The sequence below is a fragment of the Cervus canadensis genome, chromosome 15 (assembly GCF_019320065.1).
Source record: "Cervus canadensis isolate Bull #8, Minnesota chromosome 15, ASM1932006v1, whole genome shotgun sequence".
NCBI lineage: Eukaryota > Metazoa > Chordata > Mammalia > Artiodactyla > Cervidae > Cervus > Cervus canadensis.
The window spans coordinates 21,662,129-21,681,538 of NC_057400.1; the positions used below are offsets into that span (position 1 = coordinate 21,662,129).

Consider the following 19,410-nt stretch of genomic DNA (forward strand, 5'->3'; position numbering starts at 1 on the left):
AGAGTCTTCTGCAATTCAGTTCCTTGACCAGTGCTTGTTTTTGTTTTTCACTGTCCCAGTTCTTCCTCAACTTCATCTCATAAAAGACAGAGTGCATAAGTTCAATATGCCACAGGATATGCCAATCAGGATAAAAATGTCTTTTTATGTTCTCTGGTACTTACAAATCCAGCTTTACTGAGATGTTTTATACTGTCTATAATTATTTAAAATCCTTGACTCAGGCTTCTTGGCCAATGAGTACAGTAGTTTGATAAGCAAGAGCTGGGTTTCAATCTTGAAGTAGAGAAATAAACTCAGAAGAAATTCCCTTTCCTTTTTTTACTTTCCCAATTGAGGGAGCAGAGGATAGGAAAATAAGGTCGCATCTTCTTATGATTCTCTACATTTTTCTAATGACAGTATTTTCTCTTCTTTTTCTTTTGTTTCCTTCATTTACCCCAAAAGGTGAAAAAAGGGTAGAAAACCACTAATTTATTTCAATACCTGAAATACATCAGATATTATGACCATGATTTCCTGACAGACATCATTATGTCCATTTTTTTTTTATGAAGAAACTGACAATTCCAGAAGTTGAGTCACCTTTCTAGGTGACTTAATTAACAAATTGAAGGAGAGAATTCAAACCTGTCAAAAATCTTATTTTTTTTCTATAATTGCACACTTTCAATTTTAATACTGCTGATAGTTTTCTTCTTTTAGAAACCTCATGAGCAATTTTCATATATTATAAGGTAAGAGATCTTTCCATCCACCAAACTACTTTATCAGGGAGAATAAGCTGGAAGAAAAAGAAGTGAATACATGTAAACTAACTCTGTCATTCCTTAACTGCAATTTTTTTTAATTTTTAAAGCTTTTTTAAATGTTAGCAATGCTGAATGAAGACTGTTGTATTTACTGTTTCAAGGTTATTTTATAAAATCACAGATTGTTTGGAAGATATTTTATTGCACAAATTTTAAAAAGAACAAGTCTTTTTATATCACTCAATATGCTATTAATGCTCAATTCAGATCAAAATATGATAACTGTAGACTTAAATGTAGTTGTCTTCCTATTTCTAATCAGGTAGCTTCATGATTTCCTAAAGTCATTTTCTTACTGCCTCAAGTCATCTCATTATTGTTCTTATCATTCTGTAAACTCTTCATTACTCTATTGATGTCACCTTCAGTATTGTCTGGAAAACATATTTTTTAAAATCTCCTTGTTAAATCTCTGATCTCCCCACAGAGAAGGAAATGTAATTGCTTTATATGTGCTGGTGGCATAAGGAGATGGCTAGTCGCAATTTATTTCAAAGCTCAAAAGCTATCAGATTGAAATCATTTTAACTAGAGAAAACATACTAAAGAAAGCTACTGTATGAGAACTAAAAACTTCTGAGAAAATCATATAAAATTGAGTAATAGACTAAGTGACTAATACTTTCACTTCATTATCCAGTTTCTTCTTTTCACGTTCCTAAAAAAGGTTTCTAGTATAACGATCAGAAGGCTGGACAAAATCTATTGGATGGTAGTAAACTTCATCCCATGGTTTAGCAATAGCAGTAATCTCCTTTAGTAGTAACAGGAATCTGTTCTGAGTGACTCATTGATGAAAAAATAATCAGTTCAATTGTGGAAACAACATTGAATATTCAGAGATCTTAAGTGAAAGTGTTAGTCACTCAGTCGTGTCCAACTCTTCACAAGCCCATGGACTGTAGCCTGCCAGGCTCCTCTATCCTCTATCCACGGAATTCTCCAGGCAAAAATACTGGAGTCAGTAACCATTTCCTCCTCCAGGGGATCTTCCCGACCCAGGAGTTGAACCCAGGTCTCTTGTACTACAGGCAGACTCTTTACTCTCTGAGTCACCAGGGATGCCCAAATGAGGAACACAGCTATACAACTGTTAGGTTAGCTGGATGAACGCTAACCTTCTCTGCTTCATTTTTACAAATTTATGATCATATTTAAATTTTCGAATAAATATACAGTGCCTGCAAAATGTAAGCAGGGTTCATGCTAAAATTTACATTTAAAGGGAATGACTGGAAGGAGCTAATGCTTCTAGAATAAGTATCAAGGAGTAGACTAAAAGGTTCTAGTCTCCAGAGAGAAGCAAGGCAGTGAAATGTACAATACCACAGAGGTCGCCTTCATCAGACCCGTCAGGACAATCCCGTCTCCCATTGCAGAGTTTCTCTGGCTGCAGGCAGACTGAGGTGTCATTAGCACAAGGGTACTTGGGTGGTCCACACAAGAAGTTGTCACAATCATCTTCATCTGATTGATCTTCACAATCAATATCTCCATCACAGACCCAGGCTTTGCTGATGCATCTCCCTTAAGAAAATAGAAACAACATGCATTTAATTTTTGCAATTAAGCCATGGTAATAATGAGTGATCATTGTCTTCAGTCAGAGCAGAACAAATTGCTATTACCAAGAAATCTATTTGGTGACAGTTTGACAGCTTACTTTCACATAGACATTTGAGTAGTACTTGTCTTGATTGTTAACAGTGTTCTTAGCATGAAAGCCTTGATACTTTCTTTAGTTTCAAGTTATTGACTTACTCTATTAAAAAGAAAAAAATAGTATAACTAATTAAAAGTTTAATTACAATACTTTTAAGAGCAAATTTTAAAATATATTTTATAGTAGTATAAGTCCCTTTCACAGTCCTAAATTTAGATAAATGCTATCAGTGTCTTCTGGAGCTCTAAAATTAAGTAAATGTTTTATTTTTTAAGGTGACAATGTTTCTGTCATTACATTTACAACCTTAAGACTTCAATTTCTCATATTCAGACTATGTACATGCCCTTTCACAGAAGAATATAAAATGTTACTAAACATTTTAGTAGTTAAGATATATACAGACAAAATTTAGAGAAATATATTTTCTTTATTGAATTTGAAAGAAAAAAAAATATTATTTAGCCAGAATGTTTCAAAAGCAAAAATGTGAAATTCCTGGAAAGCAATGTTTTTTGTCTATTAAACTTGCTTTATTGAAAAGTATTCCTTTACAGAATATTTTTATTTTTCTTCTAATTAAAATTGTGTTTTCTAAATTATACAATATTAAAGTGTAATGGAAATAAAAAATCTACCTAAAAGGGTAAATGCTAGTTATAGGCTGATTACATACCAACATTTCATAAAATGAGTGGGGCAAATAAAAAGGAAATGGAAAAATATTAAATTGTATATGTCTAAGTGTCATTATGTATTTAAAGGTCTTCTTCAAACTTAAGCATATTGCATTTTAATGTACTTGAATACTGGTGAAAAGATGCTTTATTTATAGAAATATGTTAACAATTTTCCATGCTATTATATGTTAAATAAGAGAAAAACATAAATGATCAGATCCACATGTAATATAAATTATTATATAGAATATATAATATAGAATATTATATTCTATTATATTCAACACTATTTATTTATCAAAATATTCTTAAAAAAGAATGGATGAATATTTCATTAATGACTGATTATAAATAGAAGAATATTATAAATTTTCCCTTAACATCATAGCTAAAACAAAGTTAATATTTTATATTACCTGGAAATATTATGTAGTGCAATTAGATAGTAGAGAGACATGAGGTATAAAACTAGAAAATAATATCATTACATGAAGTTAATGCAATTGCATAATTATAAATCAGTAAAACTAAGTTAGAACTATAAGAAACTGAGAAGTTTAAAAAAATGTAGATAGTTTCAAAAACGCTACAAAAATCAATAGATTCCATGTATATGAATACAGCAGAAGAAAAGGTCAGCCAAAAAATCTACAACAACACAAAGTATTTTGGGTTAAACTATAAGAACTGTGTATTATTTGTATGAAAAACATCAAAAGTTTATTTAAAAAAACTCAAAAGAAGCCTTGAATAAAGACATAGTTTGATTTCAGAGAGTAAAATATATTAATAGAAAGGTATTATTTTTCCTCAAATTAATTCCATCCCAATTTTAATTTTATTATTTTAATCCCATGAACTTATCCTAAACTTAAGAAAATAAAATTGCAAATATTATGGGGTGTCTTCTAAAATATACAGTTTGCTGAGTAGGAACTATATATGCCAAATATTTAGACATGTTTTAAAAGTAACATTAGTTAAATTTTGTCATGATGGAATATAAGTATGCATCAAGAATTAAATAGCATAGTGACATTAGAAGTAAAGTCACTTATCTATGTGGTTTTAATATACAAAAATTGACTATTCAAAATAGTAGAGAATAAACAATTACAAAATTAATTCTGTTAGGATTATTGATGAGCCACCTGGAGAAAAATATAAGGCTGAATCTTCACTCAATATTTACACCAAAATAAATTAAAGACAGATCAAGGAAGTAAGTGTTTTAAAACAAAAATGATAAAAGCAAAACCATTCTAGAATAAAATAGCTATTAAAACAAAACCCTGAAATGGTCATTATACAAACACAGAGAGCATAAAGGACAAGTTGATAAACTTAAATACTGTCCATATTAAACAATAAAATCCATCTATAAAGTCAAAATAAAGTCAATAAAACAGAAAAAGAAATCACTATATTTGACAAAAAAGGTACATTACTTTGAAATAGAAAAGGTTCCTATAAGTCAATATGATAAAAATCAATAAACCAGTATAAGTGCAAGGTTTATAATGAATCAAAATAGCTTATCAACATATGGAGTTAAAAACATCTTTCAAATAAAAAAATAAAAACAACAATTTGATAGCATTTTTCCTCTCTTGGATTACGATTAAAAAGCTGTGTAACACAAAGATAAATTTGACAGGGGTATGAAAAACAACACCGGTGTTAAAGGGGCTACAGATTGGGATCATTTCTTTGTAAGGCAATATTATGAAATCTAGTAATGAAAAATATATCAACTTTTCACCACTGTAGTTCTAATTTTAGAATATTTTTCCACTGGTATATTATGCCCAAATGTACAAGATACATAACGAGCATCTGTGTTGCTGCTTTGTCTGTATTAGCAAAAGTCTGGTAGCAAGTTAAATTCAGACTGCAAGACTGGCAACATCAATTACAACGCATCCATACATTGAAATTATATACTCGAGTGAAAAAGAATGAGATAATTCTGCATAAGTTAAAATAAAATAATCTCCCTATCATGTTAATAAAAAGGGCCTACAACTGAGTATGCTGTAGATATTCTTTTATGTTAGAACTATCTGTTTAGCAATATGTGTGACTATATTTCCATACATATGTCAATATAAGCACATATATAGGCTTGTCTCTACATGAATTCTTTATGAAGGCCTACACAGGAAATAATTAAAAGTGATTGCCTCTGGTGAGGAAGTCTTAAGGTACATGGGAGTAAGAGGCAGATTAATTTTTCATTAAAACCTTTTGTGTTATTTTCCCTTCCACTATATTTCTGCATAATTTTTCAAAAAATACTATCTCACCTTAAAATGATAAATATGAAACATATAACACATGCCACAAAGTCTGGTAGTTTCTACAGACACAGAGGTTATTCTGTACCTTGTATTTTCCAAGAGACTTTAGGTGATATAAAAAAGTCATAAGAGCCATTCCCTATCCCTAAGGAGTCTATGATATAGTTAGTCTTGCTATGTTACAAGAGATATGAATAAATATGAATAAACAGCTTAGATAAAATCTACAAGTTTCAATAGCTCTTTCTTCCCAGGTATTTTGCAGGGGATGTTTGAAACATTTGCTTTTCCCTTTCTTGTTTAGTTTTAATTTTTATACAAAAGGAAGGTAAGATGATACTCCAGGTATGATAAGTTAAATTTCTATTTCATGACCATCAAAACTTGTCCACTACTTGAAATGTGTAAGACTCTTGTGGAAATTGTAGTTTTGTCCTTTGAGCAAAAAGAATAATGGCTGAGCAACAATAGCAATGACAACAAACAGATAATAGCAAAAGTCAGCTACTGGTATTATGGAAGCTACTATAATCACTTAAATCACATTGGTGCTCTCATACACTCAGGACATTGTAAGGACTATTTTGATTTGTGTATCCCTGAGATACATAGTTTAGGTTAAAAGTCAGTACAAAATCAACAGGTATAGGAAAACTAAGGGTTCCTAGAAGTTATTAGAATATGTGTTGCTTTCCTGAATTCATACTATCACTTAACAGATTTTGCTTATCTCTGCTAAACTGTTTTGGCTACTAAAAAAAAAATTGAGAGAAAGATTTATTAATTTGTAAACTGCTTAACTTTCTTTTGACCCAATGAGAGACAACAGGCTATTACAGGACAATTTCTGTTCTGGGATATGACTGGCAGTTAATATCAAGAATATGGGTATAAAGAGAAGTGAATCTTTGAAAAAATCCAAATAGATTTATTTAAAAATATGATTTTTTATAATACTGGTTTTTGAAATGTAATCTTTCTGTAATTTTTACACTCTATAAAACATACATATTTATTTCTCTAACATTTGACTTCATTTTAATTCAGTGAATATTTATTGAGTATTTTGTACCTGTCTAGCTACTAAACACTGTAGAAAAAAATGGAAAGAAAAATTCTTGACCTTGTGGAGCAATAAGTCTAGTACTGACAAATGTTCTATAAAAAAAGGATAAGATAAAAGTCATATAACCATCACAGAGTGCTATGGAATTTCAGAGAGCTAGAAAATATGTGTGATTGAAAGGCTCAGAAAAAAGCTTTACTAAGATGTTATTTGGGAAGAGATTTTGAAGATTGGCAGTGAATATTAGATATGGACACAAGAAAAAAAGGCATTTCATATAAACAGCTGTCTTACGTGTACAGCCTGAACATTCAAAAATATATCCTCTGCAAGAGAAAAAGCAAGTAAAAGGTAAAAGAGAGAGAAAACAATCTAATAGTATGGTGTTTATTTCTGCTATTGAATAGGAATGTGTCAGGGCATAGATACTGAAACTAAGTCAACTCTTCCTTAATTCGATCGCTTCTATTTCTGTATGAATCCACTATAAAATTATATTTTCTATGTTTAACTTCTCAGTTCAGTCACTCAGTTGTGTCCGACTCCTTGTGACCCCATGGACTGCAGCACAGCCAGGCCTCCCTGTCCATCACCAATTCCTGGAGCTTACTCGAACTCAGGTTCATTGATTCACTGACACCATCTCATTCGCTGTTGTCCCCTTCTCCTCCTGCCTTCAATCTTTTCCAGCATCAGGGTCTTTTCCAGAGTCAGTTCTTCACATCAGGTGGCCAAAGTATTGGAGTTTCAACTTCAGCATCAGTCCTTCCAATGAATATTCAGGACTGATCTCCTTTAGGATGGACTGTTTGGATCTTCTTGCAGTCCAAGGGACTTTCAAGAGTCTTCTCCAACACCATAGTTCAAAAGCATTGATTCTTCAGCGCTCAGCTTTCTTCATAGTCCAACTCACACATCCATACCTGACTACTGGAAAAACCATAGCCTTGACTAGACAGACCTTTGTTGACAAAGTAATGTCTCTGCTTTTTAATATGCTGTCTAGATTGGTCATAGCTTTTCTTCCAAGGAGCAAGTGTCTTTTAATTTCATGGCTGCAGTCACCATCTGCAGTAATTTTGGAGCCCAAAAAAATAAAGTCTGTCAACTGTTTCCATTGTTTTCCCATATATTTGCCATGAAGTGATGGGAGTGGATGCCATAATTTTTATTTCATGCTAAATATTGTTTTCTTCACGATAGAGTTTTGTGTGTTAATTTTCATCAGAAACATGTACTGACTTTTATGGATAATTTTCAGTGATAATTATGAGTATATGTAGTTTTAATTTTATTTGTTGAATTTACCCTCATATGAGATACAGTTCCTATATAAATGCATAGGTAGAAAAAGGGTAGAACTTCCTCCAGAAGCAGTAAAAAGCCAGTTTGGGGCCACAGTTCATGAAGTGTTGATTGATAATTCAAGGAGAGTTAGCTCAATAACCTCAAAAAATGTTTGATTACAGCAAATGTTTTTGACAAAAAAATTGACATTGAAAAAATTTGACAAAATGTGGGCATGTTTCAGTTTATGAATTAAGAGGAAGCTGAAGATGAGTAAAATGGGTTGAAGATAATAGATGTCAGGGACGAAAACAGTAGACAACACAGAGTTCTGAATGAGAAATAGTATAGGCTTAACCTTAAGCTCCAATGTGTGCATGGAAAAAATAGAATGGGTGATGTTAGAGAAAGTGGAGAGGTATCAGCAGTAACACCTGGTAGGTCATCACACACTAGAAGTGTTAAAAGGTTGTTTCTACTTTAAAACCAAATGTTTAAGAGAATGAAGATGTTTCTAACAGGTATAAGAGAGGAAGAATATACGGATTTGGAGAGGCAGTGGAATATTGAGTACAGCAAAGGGGGAAAAAAAAATGGGTTTGAAGCATTGGGTAAATATCTGTGACAGAAATTTGGCAGGCATTTACCTGATAGTGATGGTTGAAACTTCAGGAACAGAAGAGTTTGCTATGGACACCTTGCAGAAAGATGAGAAGGAGCAAAATAAAATAAAATAAGTAAATAAATAAAGAGAAAAATGTATGCATTGTCTGAGATGAATTATGTATTCAACAGATATTTTTCTAGTTAATTAGTTATTATATTTTAGCCACACTGTGAAGCATGTCAGACCATAGTTCCCTGACCAGGAACTGAACCCTTGTCCCTTGCATTGGGGAGGGCAGAGTCTTAACCACTGGACCACAAGGAAAGTGTTCCCAATGGATATTTTTAAATTAAATATAAGGGATTGGCAAAGGGGAAAAGGTCAAGGGAAGGTGAAATAAAAATAGAAATCTAAATGGTGGGTAAAGAGAAGACAATTCAACATGAGATTTCATAATGAAAAGTTTCAAGGAAAGGACACGTGTTGAAGAGAAAGGTCAAGAATTGCAGAGAAAGAAATCACTGTGCTGTATTAATAGTCAAAGGTATTGTTGATTGAGCTCATTTTATGTTCTAGGCACTTTTTGTACATTCTAGTGTTACCATTATTATTATCATCTCTATTTTATAGATCAGAAAATTGAACCATAGAGAGGTTTAGCATTTATGTGAGTTAGCATAGTTACTGAATGGCAGAGCAGAACCAAGACTGAGAAAGGAATGCACTTAGAAATCATTCCTGGTAACCACTGAAACAGCAATTTCCATCAAAGGTAGGCAGAGGATATTAGACAGCAAAAGATGAAGGAATAAATGAGAGAAATACATCTAGGTACAGTACACAAGATAATTTAACAAAGTAAAGTTGCTCAGTCATGTCCGACTCTTTGCGACCCCGTGGACTGTAGCCTACCACACTCCTCCGTCCATGGGATTTTCCAGGCAAGAATACTGGAGTGGGTTGCCATTTCCTTCTCCAGAAGATCTTCCCAACGCAGGGATCAAACCTGGGTTTCTCGCGTTGTAGGCAGACGCTTTACCGTCTGAGCCACCAGGGAACACACGATTTAACAAAGGGAAGGAAGAAAACATGAAAAGCTGATAAAATCAAGTGCTTTTGAGCCTACTGTGCCAGGTATATTTACAAAGAGAGAAAAATTGGTGTAGAGAAAGAAATTGAAGACATAAGCAAAAAAAGTGGCCAAGGTCCCACAGGATGTAGGTAGTCACAGGTTCAACAGCTGAAGAGTACTTCTGGGCAAAATGAAGGGTTATTTATTTCTTTAGGTACAGGACTACAGGTAGGTGGGAGTAAGTACACAGCAAAGTATTTAAAATTGCCACCAGGAGAAATCAAAAGAATACAGGGCTTATAAGAAGCTACACATAAACATATATATATATATATATATATGTTTCTAGTTTCAGAGCACATAGACAATGGAGAGCTCACCATATTATTTCACCAGAAATAAAAGTATTCCATGCAGTCAGTTATTGAAGGACCAAAAAAGTGCTGTACTTGCAAATTCTTCATATACAACTCATCATAAAATTCTAACAAAATCAGTTTTCCATTGTAGGATAATTTTGTTTTTAATTATTCAGACTGATTTTAACATGGATTAAATTCATTGTTTTACTTTTTGTTTACTGATACAACAATGTGAGGAAGAAGAAAAAAAAAATGTTTTTGCCATTCACACAAGCCCACAAGTGGATTTTTATTACACGAGAGGATTAGAACAGAGAATGATGTTTACGCAGCCACTGTCATAGTTAAATTCCCAGGTGTGCCAGTTAGTTTTGTTACATTCCTTTGCTAAAGACCCCTTCATCCTTAATTCTTAACTCTACTCTGGGACCTGATGTGAAAATGTATGTTGCTTTTTCCAGGGAATAGAGAGTGTAAAGTTATGGATCAGCGCCAACCTATCACCTCTCTTGGAAAGATAGACAGTCATGAAAGAAGACTGTACAAGTATGAAAGTATGACACCTTCTCACTTTTTTTCTAGCCTTCCTTCCCCCCATTCAAAGACAAATACTGACAACAGTTTCTTATGAATCCTTCTAGAAATATTATTATAGAAAAAATATATTTTTTATTTTCTTTTTATTTAAACAATATGACATACTATGCCCACTATTAAGTTCACTGAATTTTTATTCAACACTTAATTATAAGAAAACATCCATGTGAGTGTATTATAGTGATTCCCATTCATTATAATTGCTGCAAGGCTTTCTACTATGTGGATATACCATAATGTTTCTCCCTAACTTTACTTTTGGTCTATGTAGGTTGCTTGCAACACTGAGCTTTTAAAAATGATGTAGTGGCAAATAGCATATGAAACAATGCTCCACATCATATGCCATTAGAGAAATGCAAACTAAAACAACAACACTACTATGAACCTATTAGAGTGATGGAATTCAAAACACTGATATACTCAAATATTGGCCAGGATATGAAGCAATAATAATTTATCATTCATTTCTAGTGGAGGATGCAAGATTATACAGATACTTTGGAAAACAATATGGCAGTTTCTTAAGAAACCAAACATACTCTTAGCATATGATCCAGCAGTCACACTCCTTGGTGTTTACCCAAATGAGTTGAAAACTTGTATCCATACAAAAACTTATATACTGATGTTTATAGCCTCTTCACTCATAACTGTCAAAACTTGAAAGTAACCAAGTCACCTTTCAGTAGGCTGAATGAATTAATAAACTGTGACACAACCTGAAAATATGATATATTCAGTGCCAAGAAGAAATGAACTAACAAGCCATTAAAAGACATGAAGGAAACCTAAATGAATGATACTAAGTGAAAGAGGCTAATTTAAAAAGGCTAGATACTATATGTATTTATATGACATTATGGAAAAGGCACAACTATGAGGACAGTAAGAAGATCAGATGGAAGGAAGGAGGGATGACAGACAGCACAGAGGATTTTAGGGCAGTGAAATATGATACCATGGTAGCTCATATCATTAAACAGTTGTCAAAATTCGTAGTTTGTACAACATCAAGAGTGAACTCTAAAGTAAACTATGGACTTTGGGTCATAATGATCAGTATAGGAAGACAGGATCACTGATTGTAACAGATATATCAAAGGGGAACTTTTTTTTATGGTGAGTTAGTCCTTTAAGGTATTGCTGGATTTGCTCATAGTTTATCTAGAATAATGGTAATCATGGTCATCAGAGAGACAGTTTATAATTGTTGTGTGTATGGGAGGTACTAACTTCGGGGGTTGGAAAAATCATTTTGTTGCTTAAAAGTTATTATTCCTTTCAAATTCTCTGGAGGAGATGAAATGACACTTGTAACAATGTTCCGTAAATACCTGGTAGAATTTTTCATCTGGACTTGGAGCTTTTGGTGGAATAGTGAAAGGAGTTATATATTGATTAAAAAAAAAATCTTTATATAAAATATATTGCTTATATTTTAACTTTCCTGAATTGACTTTGGAAATTTATATTTTTTAAAAAGTTAAATGATTTTATTAATGTAGGTTTTAAATTCACTTCTATGACTCTTCATAGATAGTTTCTCTAGTCTTATACTTTCTTCAGTATGTATGACTATTTTCCCATTCTCCTTTTTGGTACTGTGCTTTCAATTTTTTTGTTTGTTTGTTTTTTTTTATTAGGTCAGTTAATACATTAGCAATTTTAGCTATTCTTTCAACAACCTAATTATTGAATTTTCAAATTACACTATTTCCTTTCTTCTAAATTTAAACATTAATTTGATTTTCTTTTTTCCCTACATTTGTTTTATTATTTGTAACTTACAAAGTTTGATGTTGTATTAGTCAGACAAGGTGAAAGATTTTTTCGATCTGAAGAGAAACCAGAGTATATTCAGGATAAGCTATGCTGCAGTAACAGATCCTAAAATCCAGTGGCCTAACTCAGTAAGGTCTTTTATTCACATAAAATCATGGAAGGTGAGTCTCCTTCTTCCATCTTCTATGTATGCCTTCCAGAGTCATAATTTAAAAGGCCACTAGGGCAGGAAAACAAGCAAAACCAAACAAACAAAAAGCTAACTAAAACAAAATTAAAATAGAGATGCTCACCAAGCTTAACTGCATCGTATGGAAATTATACAGTCCCATATGCTCATGACTCATTGACTAGAACTAGTCATTTGACCCCAAGAGAACTGCAAGAGTTGAGAAATGCAATAAAGCATCAAGAGGTTGTAAAATACCATATCTAGTACATATTGTTAAAAAACTATTTTTATTTTTTTAATTACTGAATGTAAACACAGATATCTCAAAAATCTCAGAATAGTTTTAGCTTTTAACAATTTTAGAAATATAAATGCTACAAACAAAATATCATTTGAAAGTTTAGGTAAATTTCTTGTGATTTTGTAAGTTGAGTTTTAGTTGAATATAATTTTATAAAGTTTGAAAATTTTAAGATATATTTTTGGCTCAGTCCCTCTAACTAAAGATGGCAAACTACTAGGAACAAACAAGAATTTATTACTCAGGATTAACAAAACTAAATATATGTTAAAATAACTAAAATTTCAAATGATGTCTTTGGACTTTTACACCATTGACATTTCTGCAATTGTTAAACTTTAAAGATATTACACTGAGAGTTCTGGGACACTTTGCATAAAAGTTTACAAAGTTATGATGTTTTCTCATAGGCAATGCTTTATTAATATTCCATATATTCTGATAAGTATGTACTTTTATTTTGTAGAAGTTCTAAAAGTTTAGCTTGATTCCCACTAGAATTAAGATAAAAAGTACTTTATTATTAAATTTACAAGCAGAAGAGTGGTTTAATCTTCAAAATTATAGGTGTATTATATGATGATCAGTTAATTTTGTCTCATTCATTTCTATTTCTTAAAATTTATTGAATTTGTTTCTGATAATAAGTGCTCATTTAAAAATATTTCATAAGCCTTGTAAAATAAGATTTTTTTCCTTCTAAGAATAGAGCTATATTTTTATTAATTTGATCTAAACATTAATTCTTTAAATCTTTTATATTCTGGCTTATTTTTCTTCTACTTAACTTTTCATATACTAAAATAAGCGAACACAATTTCTTTCTCTTGATATGGTTTTCACATTATGGTTTCTGTAAATTTTGCTGTATAAAATTTCATAGTGTGTTATTTAACATATTTAAGACTGCAAAATCTTTATTGAAAATTGTATTTTTATCATTGTGGTTTTCTAAGTCTCACTGAGGTTTTATTCTCATCTCTAAGCTCTCGCTTTCTCACTAAATCCTATTTTCTTGTTGTTCTATTAATTTCCTAGTGACACTTTAGTGGAAAATGTCTTACACTTTGTGCCTCTAAATTATCTGCAATAATACTTTTGCTAGTTGTAGAATATTAGACTGTTTTATCTTAGCTTTGTATTGCTCCATTATCTTGTGGCATTTCTTAATGATTCTTACATAAATTTCTTTCTGGTAGTTTCAGTACTTGATGACTTGCAGAATGTCCCAAAACTCTCAATGTAATATCTTTAAGCTTTAACAATCACAGAATAACTGTAACAGGGAAAGGTGGAGACTGATACCTATTTAGATTTGAGAAGGAGATACATCAACATGGAATTTTAAATAATCTCTAGACTGTACACAGAGAAATTGAATTGAAAAATAATAATATATGTGGCCTTATTTTCCTTATATCCTTGTCATTAATGTATAATGTCAAAGGTTTCTTTTATTTTTCCATTCTAAAAAATTACATATTTTAGTTTCCTTTCCATTAAAGAAGGACTTGAAATTTCCTCCCTGATTTCCTGACTATAATGTACAGTTGATCTCCAAGCAATGTGGGGTTTAGGGGCACAGTTAAAAATCTATATATAACTTTTGATTTCCCCAAAAGTTAACTACTCATAGCCTACTGTTGACTAGAGCCTTTACACGTGTTTTGGATGATATATGTATTATATACTGTATTGTTACAATAAAGTAGGCTAGATAAAGAAAAATGTTATTAAGGAAAATCATAAGGAAGAGAAAATATATTTACAGTACTTTACCTTATTGATATCATAAGACTACATTATCTATTCACAAGATGAATTGCCTGTCAGTGCCTACATCAATATTGCCTTATAAGATACAAAATACTGTAGATTTTATATGTATTACCAACACTAGACATCAAAAATAAGAAGATAATGTGAATAAAATTCATATTTCTTTACAGGTATAATAATTCATGCACTAAAAATGAAAAAGAACCAATATGATTGCTTCATGGTACCCTAGGTATACACTAATGGATGAATTGTTATAATCTTTTTATGTCTTATGGTATTATAGTCATATTCTGATTATAGAGTTATAAACATTGTTACATTTTTAAAAAAACACCTGTGATGATAGGCTGATACATGTTTTCTCCAATTATGAGTGAAACAGACATATTGTATGGTAATATGACTCTTTGAAAACAATATAGAACGTTAGGGAAACTAACACATTATTAATTTTATATTGCACTCACTTTATGTCTATGTTAGGATAGGCTATCCAGGCTTCCCTGATAACTCAGTTGGTAAAGAATCTGCCTGCAATGCAAGAGACCCGGATTTGACTCCTGGGTTGGGAAGATCCACTGGAGAAGGGATAGGCTACCAATCCAGTATTCTTAGGTTTCCCTTAAGGCTCAGCTGGTAAAGAATCTGCCTGCAATGTGGGTGACCTGGGTTCGATCCCAGGGTTGGGAAGATCCCCTGAAGAAGTGAAAGGCTACCCACTCCAGTATTCTGGACTGGACAATTCCATGGACTGTATTGTTCACGGGGTCATGAAGAGTCAGACATGACTGAGCAACTTGCACTTCACTTAAGATAGGCTATACACTTCAGTATAAGCCTTGCATATGATGTTCTACATGATGAAAACTTAGGTGATGGCAATGATAATGATACAAAAACTTCCCATTCTGTTCATGTTGAACACCTATTAGAATTTTTTTTTTTTACATAAAGACACACATACATAATAGGTAAGTTCATTAAAAGTAGGACATGATTATTTACTATCTATTAGGTGGAAATTACTTTACTAGTGTGTGAGAGGAGTGCAATTGTGCGGTAGTTTGAGCATTCTTTGGTATGGCCTTTCTTAGGGACTGGAATGAAAAATGACATTTTCCAGTCCTGTGGCCACTGCTGAGTTTTCCAAATTTGCTGGCATATAGAGTGCAGCACTTTCACAGAATCATCCATAAGGATTTGAAATAGCTCAGCTGGAATTCCATCACCTCCACTAGCTTTGTTCACAGTGATGCTTCCTAAGGCCCACTTGTTGCATTCCAAGATGTCAGGCTCTACGTGAGTGATTATGTGGGTCATGAAGATCTTTTTTGTACAGTTCTTCTGTGTATTCTTGCCACCTCTTCTTAATTTCTTTTTCTTCTGTTAGATCCATACCATTTCTGTCATTTATTGAGCCCATCTTTGCATGAAATGTTCCCTTGGTATCTTTAATTTTCTTGAAGAGATCTCTGGTCTTTCCCATTCTGTTGTTTTCCTCTATTTCTTTGCACTGATCACTGAGGAAGGTTTTCTCATCTCTCCTTGCTATTCTTTGGAAATCTGCATTCAAATGGGTATATCTTTCCTTTTCTCTTTTGCTTTTTGCTTCTCTTCTTTTCACAGCTATTTGTAAGGCCTCCTCAGACAGTCATTTTGCTTTTTTGCATTTCTTTATCTTGGGGATGGTCTTGATCCCTGTCTCCTGTACAATGTCATGAACCTCTGTCCATAGTTCATCAGAAACTCTATCAGATGTAGTACCTTAAATCTATTCTCACTTCCACTGTATAATCATTAGGGATTTGATATAGGACATACCTGAATGGTCTAGTATTTATCCCTACTTTCTTCAATTTAAGTCTGAATTTGGCAATAAGGAGTTCATGATCTGAGTCACAGTCAGTTCCTGGTCTTATTTTTGCTGACTGTATAGAGCTTCTCCATCTTTGGCTGCAAATAATATAATCAATCTGATTTTGGTGTCGACCATCTGGTGATGTCTATGTGTAGAGTCTTCTCTTGTGTTATTGGAAGAGGGTGTTTGCTATGACCAGTGCATTTTCTTGGCACAACTCTATTAGCCTTTGCCCTGCTTCATTCTGTACTCTAAAGCCAAATTTGCCTGTTACTAGAGGGATTTCTTGACTTCCTACTTTTGCATTCCAATCCCCTATAATAAAAAGGACATATTTCTTGTGTATTAATTCTAGAAGGTCTTGTAGGTCTTCATAGAACCATTCAACTTCAGCTTCTTCAGCATTACTGGTTGGGGCATAATCTTGGATTACCGTGATATTGAATGGTTTGCCTTGGAAACGAACAGAGATCATTCTGTCATTTTTGAGATTGCATCCAAGTACTGCATTTTGGACATTTTTGTTGACTATGATGGCTACTCTATCTCTTCTAAGGGATTCTTGCCCACAGTAGTAGATATAATGGCCATCTGAGTTAAAATCACCCATTCTAGTCCATTTTAGTTCGCTGATTCCTAGAATGTCGACGGTCACTCTTGCCATCTCCTGTTTGGTCACTTCCAATTTGCCTTGATTCATGAACCTAACATTCCAGGTTCCTTTGCAATATTGCTCTTTACAGCATTGGACCTTGCTTCCATCACCAGTCACATCTACAACTGTGTGTTGTTTTTGCTTTGGCTCTGTCTCTTCATTCTTTCTGGTGTTATTTCTCCATTGGTCTCCAATAGCATATTCGATGTTCAATATGGTTCAATATGGATGTTCAAGCTGGTTTTAGGAAAGGCAGAGGAACCAGAGATCAAATTGCCAACAACTGCTGGATCATCCAAAAAAAAAAAAAAAAAAAGAGTTCCAGAAAAACATCTATTTCTGCTTTATTGACTATGCCAAAGCCTTTGACTGTGTGGATCACAATAAACTGAAAGATTCTGTAAAGTATGGGAATACCAGATCTCCTGGCCTGCCTCTTGAGAAATCTGTATGCAAGTCAGGAAGCAACAGTTAGAACTGGACATGGAACAACAGACTGGTTCCAAATAGGAAAAAGAGTATGTCAAGACTGAATATTGTCACTGTGCTTATTTAACTGATATGCAGAGTATATCATGAGAAATGCTGGGCTGGATGAAGCACAAGATGGGATAAAGTTTGCCAGGAGAAATATCAATAACCTCAGATATGCAGATGAAACCACCCTTATGGCAGAAAGTGAAGAAGAACTAAAGAGCCTCTTGATGAAAGTGAAAGAGGAGAGTGAAAAAGTTGGCTTAAAGCTCAACATTCAAAAAACTAAGATCATGGCATCCAGTCCCATCACTTCATGGCAAATAGATGGAGAAACAGTGGAAACTGTTACCGACTTTATTTTGGGGGTGGGGGCTTCAAAATCACTGAAGATGGTGACTGCAGCCATAAATAAAAATATACTTACTCCTTGGAAGAAAATTTATGACCAACCTAGACAGCATATTAAAAACCAGGGACATTACTTTGCCAACAAAGGTCTGTCTAGTCAAGGCTATAGTTTTTCCAGTAGTCATGTATGGATGTGAGAGTTGGCCTATAAAGAAAGCTGAGCACCGAAAAATTGATGCTTTTGAACTGTGGTGTTGGAGAAGACTCTTGAGAGTCCCTTGGACTGCAAGGAGATCCAATCAGTCCATCATAAAGGAAATCAGTCCTGAATATTCATTGGAAGGACTGATGTTGAAGCTGAAACTCTAATACTTTGGCCACCTGATGTGAAGATCTCTCTCATTTGAAAAAATCCTTATACTGGGAAAGATTGAAGGCAGATGGAGAAGGGGATGACAGAGGATGAGATGGTTGGATGGCATCACCGACTCAATGGAAATGATTTTGAATAAACTCCAGGAGTTGGTGATGGACAGGGAGGCCTGGTGTACTGTAGTCCATGGCATCACAAAGAGTCTGACACGACTGAGTGACTGATCTGAACTCAGGTGGAAATAGACCATCACCAAAGTCTTCATCTTTGTCATCTTCATGTTGAGTAGACTAAGGACAAGGAGGAAAAGAAGGGGTTGGTCTTGCTGTCTCCAGTGTAGCAGAAGTAGAGGAGGTGGAAAGGGAGGCAAGTGAGTCAGGCACAGTTGGTATAACTTTGTGGAAATACACTGTCATTTCTCTCTGAATTTTATAGTTTTTCATTTCTCTAAAAATGTTCTGTATGGTACCAATTCTTCTACCATTTGTTTAGTTTTAGTGCCTGAATCATAGAAGAGTTCATGCCATAAAGAAGTCAAAGCATCTTTATTATCACCCTGTGTCAAACTGTCTAATGCTAGTTTGTTTCCTGGCATTTCTTCTAAGTCCTCTTCCTGACCTTTAGGAACTAGTTCAGAAGCATTCATCTCCACCAAGTAGTACTTTGTTAATTCCTCTGGTGTGATATCTGTTAATTCTTGAATTTCTCCAAGATCTATATCTTAAAAGCCTCCACTTTCCCACATACCACTTTTTCTGCCATATCCGCAGTTTCTTTCATAATTTCCTGTTCTCTAATAAATCCTGTGAATATATGTATAACATCTGGACACAGTTTCTTCAGCAAGAATTTATTGTTTCAGGTTTGATTGTTTTCACAGTTTTTTTCTATAATAATGATGGTATCTTCAATAGTGTAATCCTTCTAGAATTTCATGATGTTCTCTCTATTGAGGTTTTCTTCCATACCATTGACAACTATTCTCATAGAGTACCACACACAAGGAACCTTGAAGGTTCTTATGACTCCTTGATCTAGATACTCAATGACAGACATAATGTTTGAGGGGGGGGGGGGGACACTTTGAAACATTCAACGTGGAACTCTTGGGGTTTTGGGTGGTCAAGGGACATTGTCCAACAGCACATGAACTTTAAAAGTCAGTGCCTGGGGAGGAGCCAAGATGGCGGAGGAGTAGGACGGGGAGACCACT

At 33.5% G+C, this 19,410-nt stretch overlaps 1 protein-coding gene across 1 annotated transcript in view; it reads right to left on the reverse strand.

Moving 5' to 3' along the window:
* Positions 1-19,410, reverse strand: part of LRP1B (LDL receptor related protein 1B) — a 2,049,143-nt gene that overhangs the window by 738,135 nt on the left and 1,291,598 nt on the right. Inside the window, exon 22 of the mRNA XM_043488135.1 lies at positions 2,139-2,339. Coding sequence (XP_043344070.1) covers positions 2,139-2,339 — 201 coding nt within the window. The remainder of the gene's footprint in view (positions 1-2,138; positions 2,340-19,410) is intronic.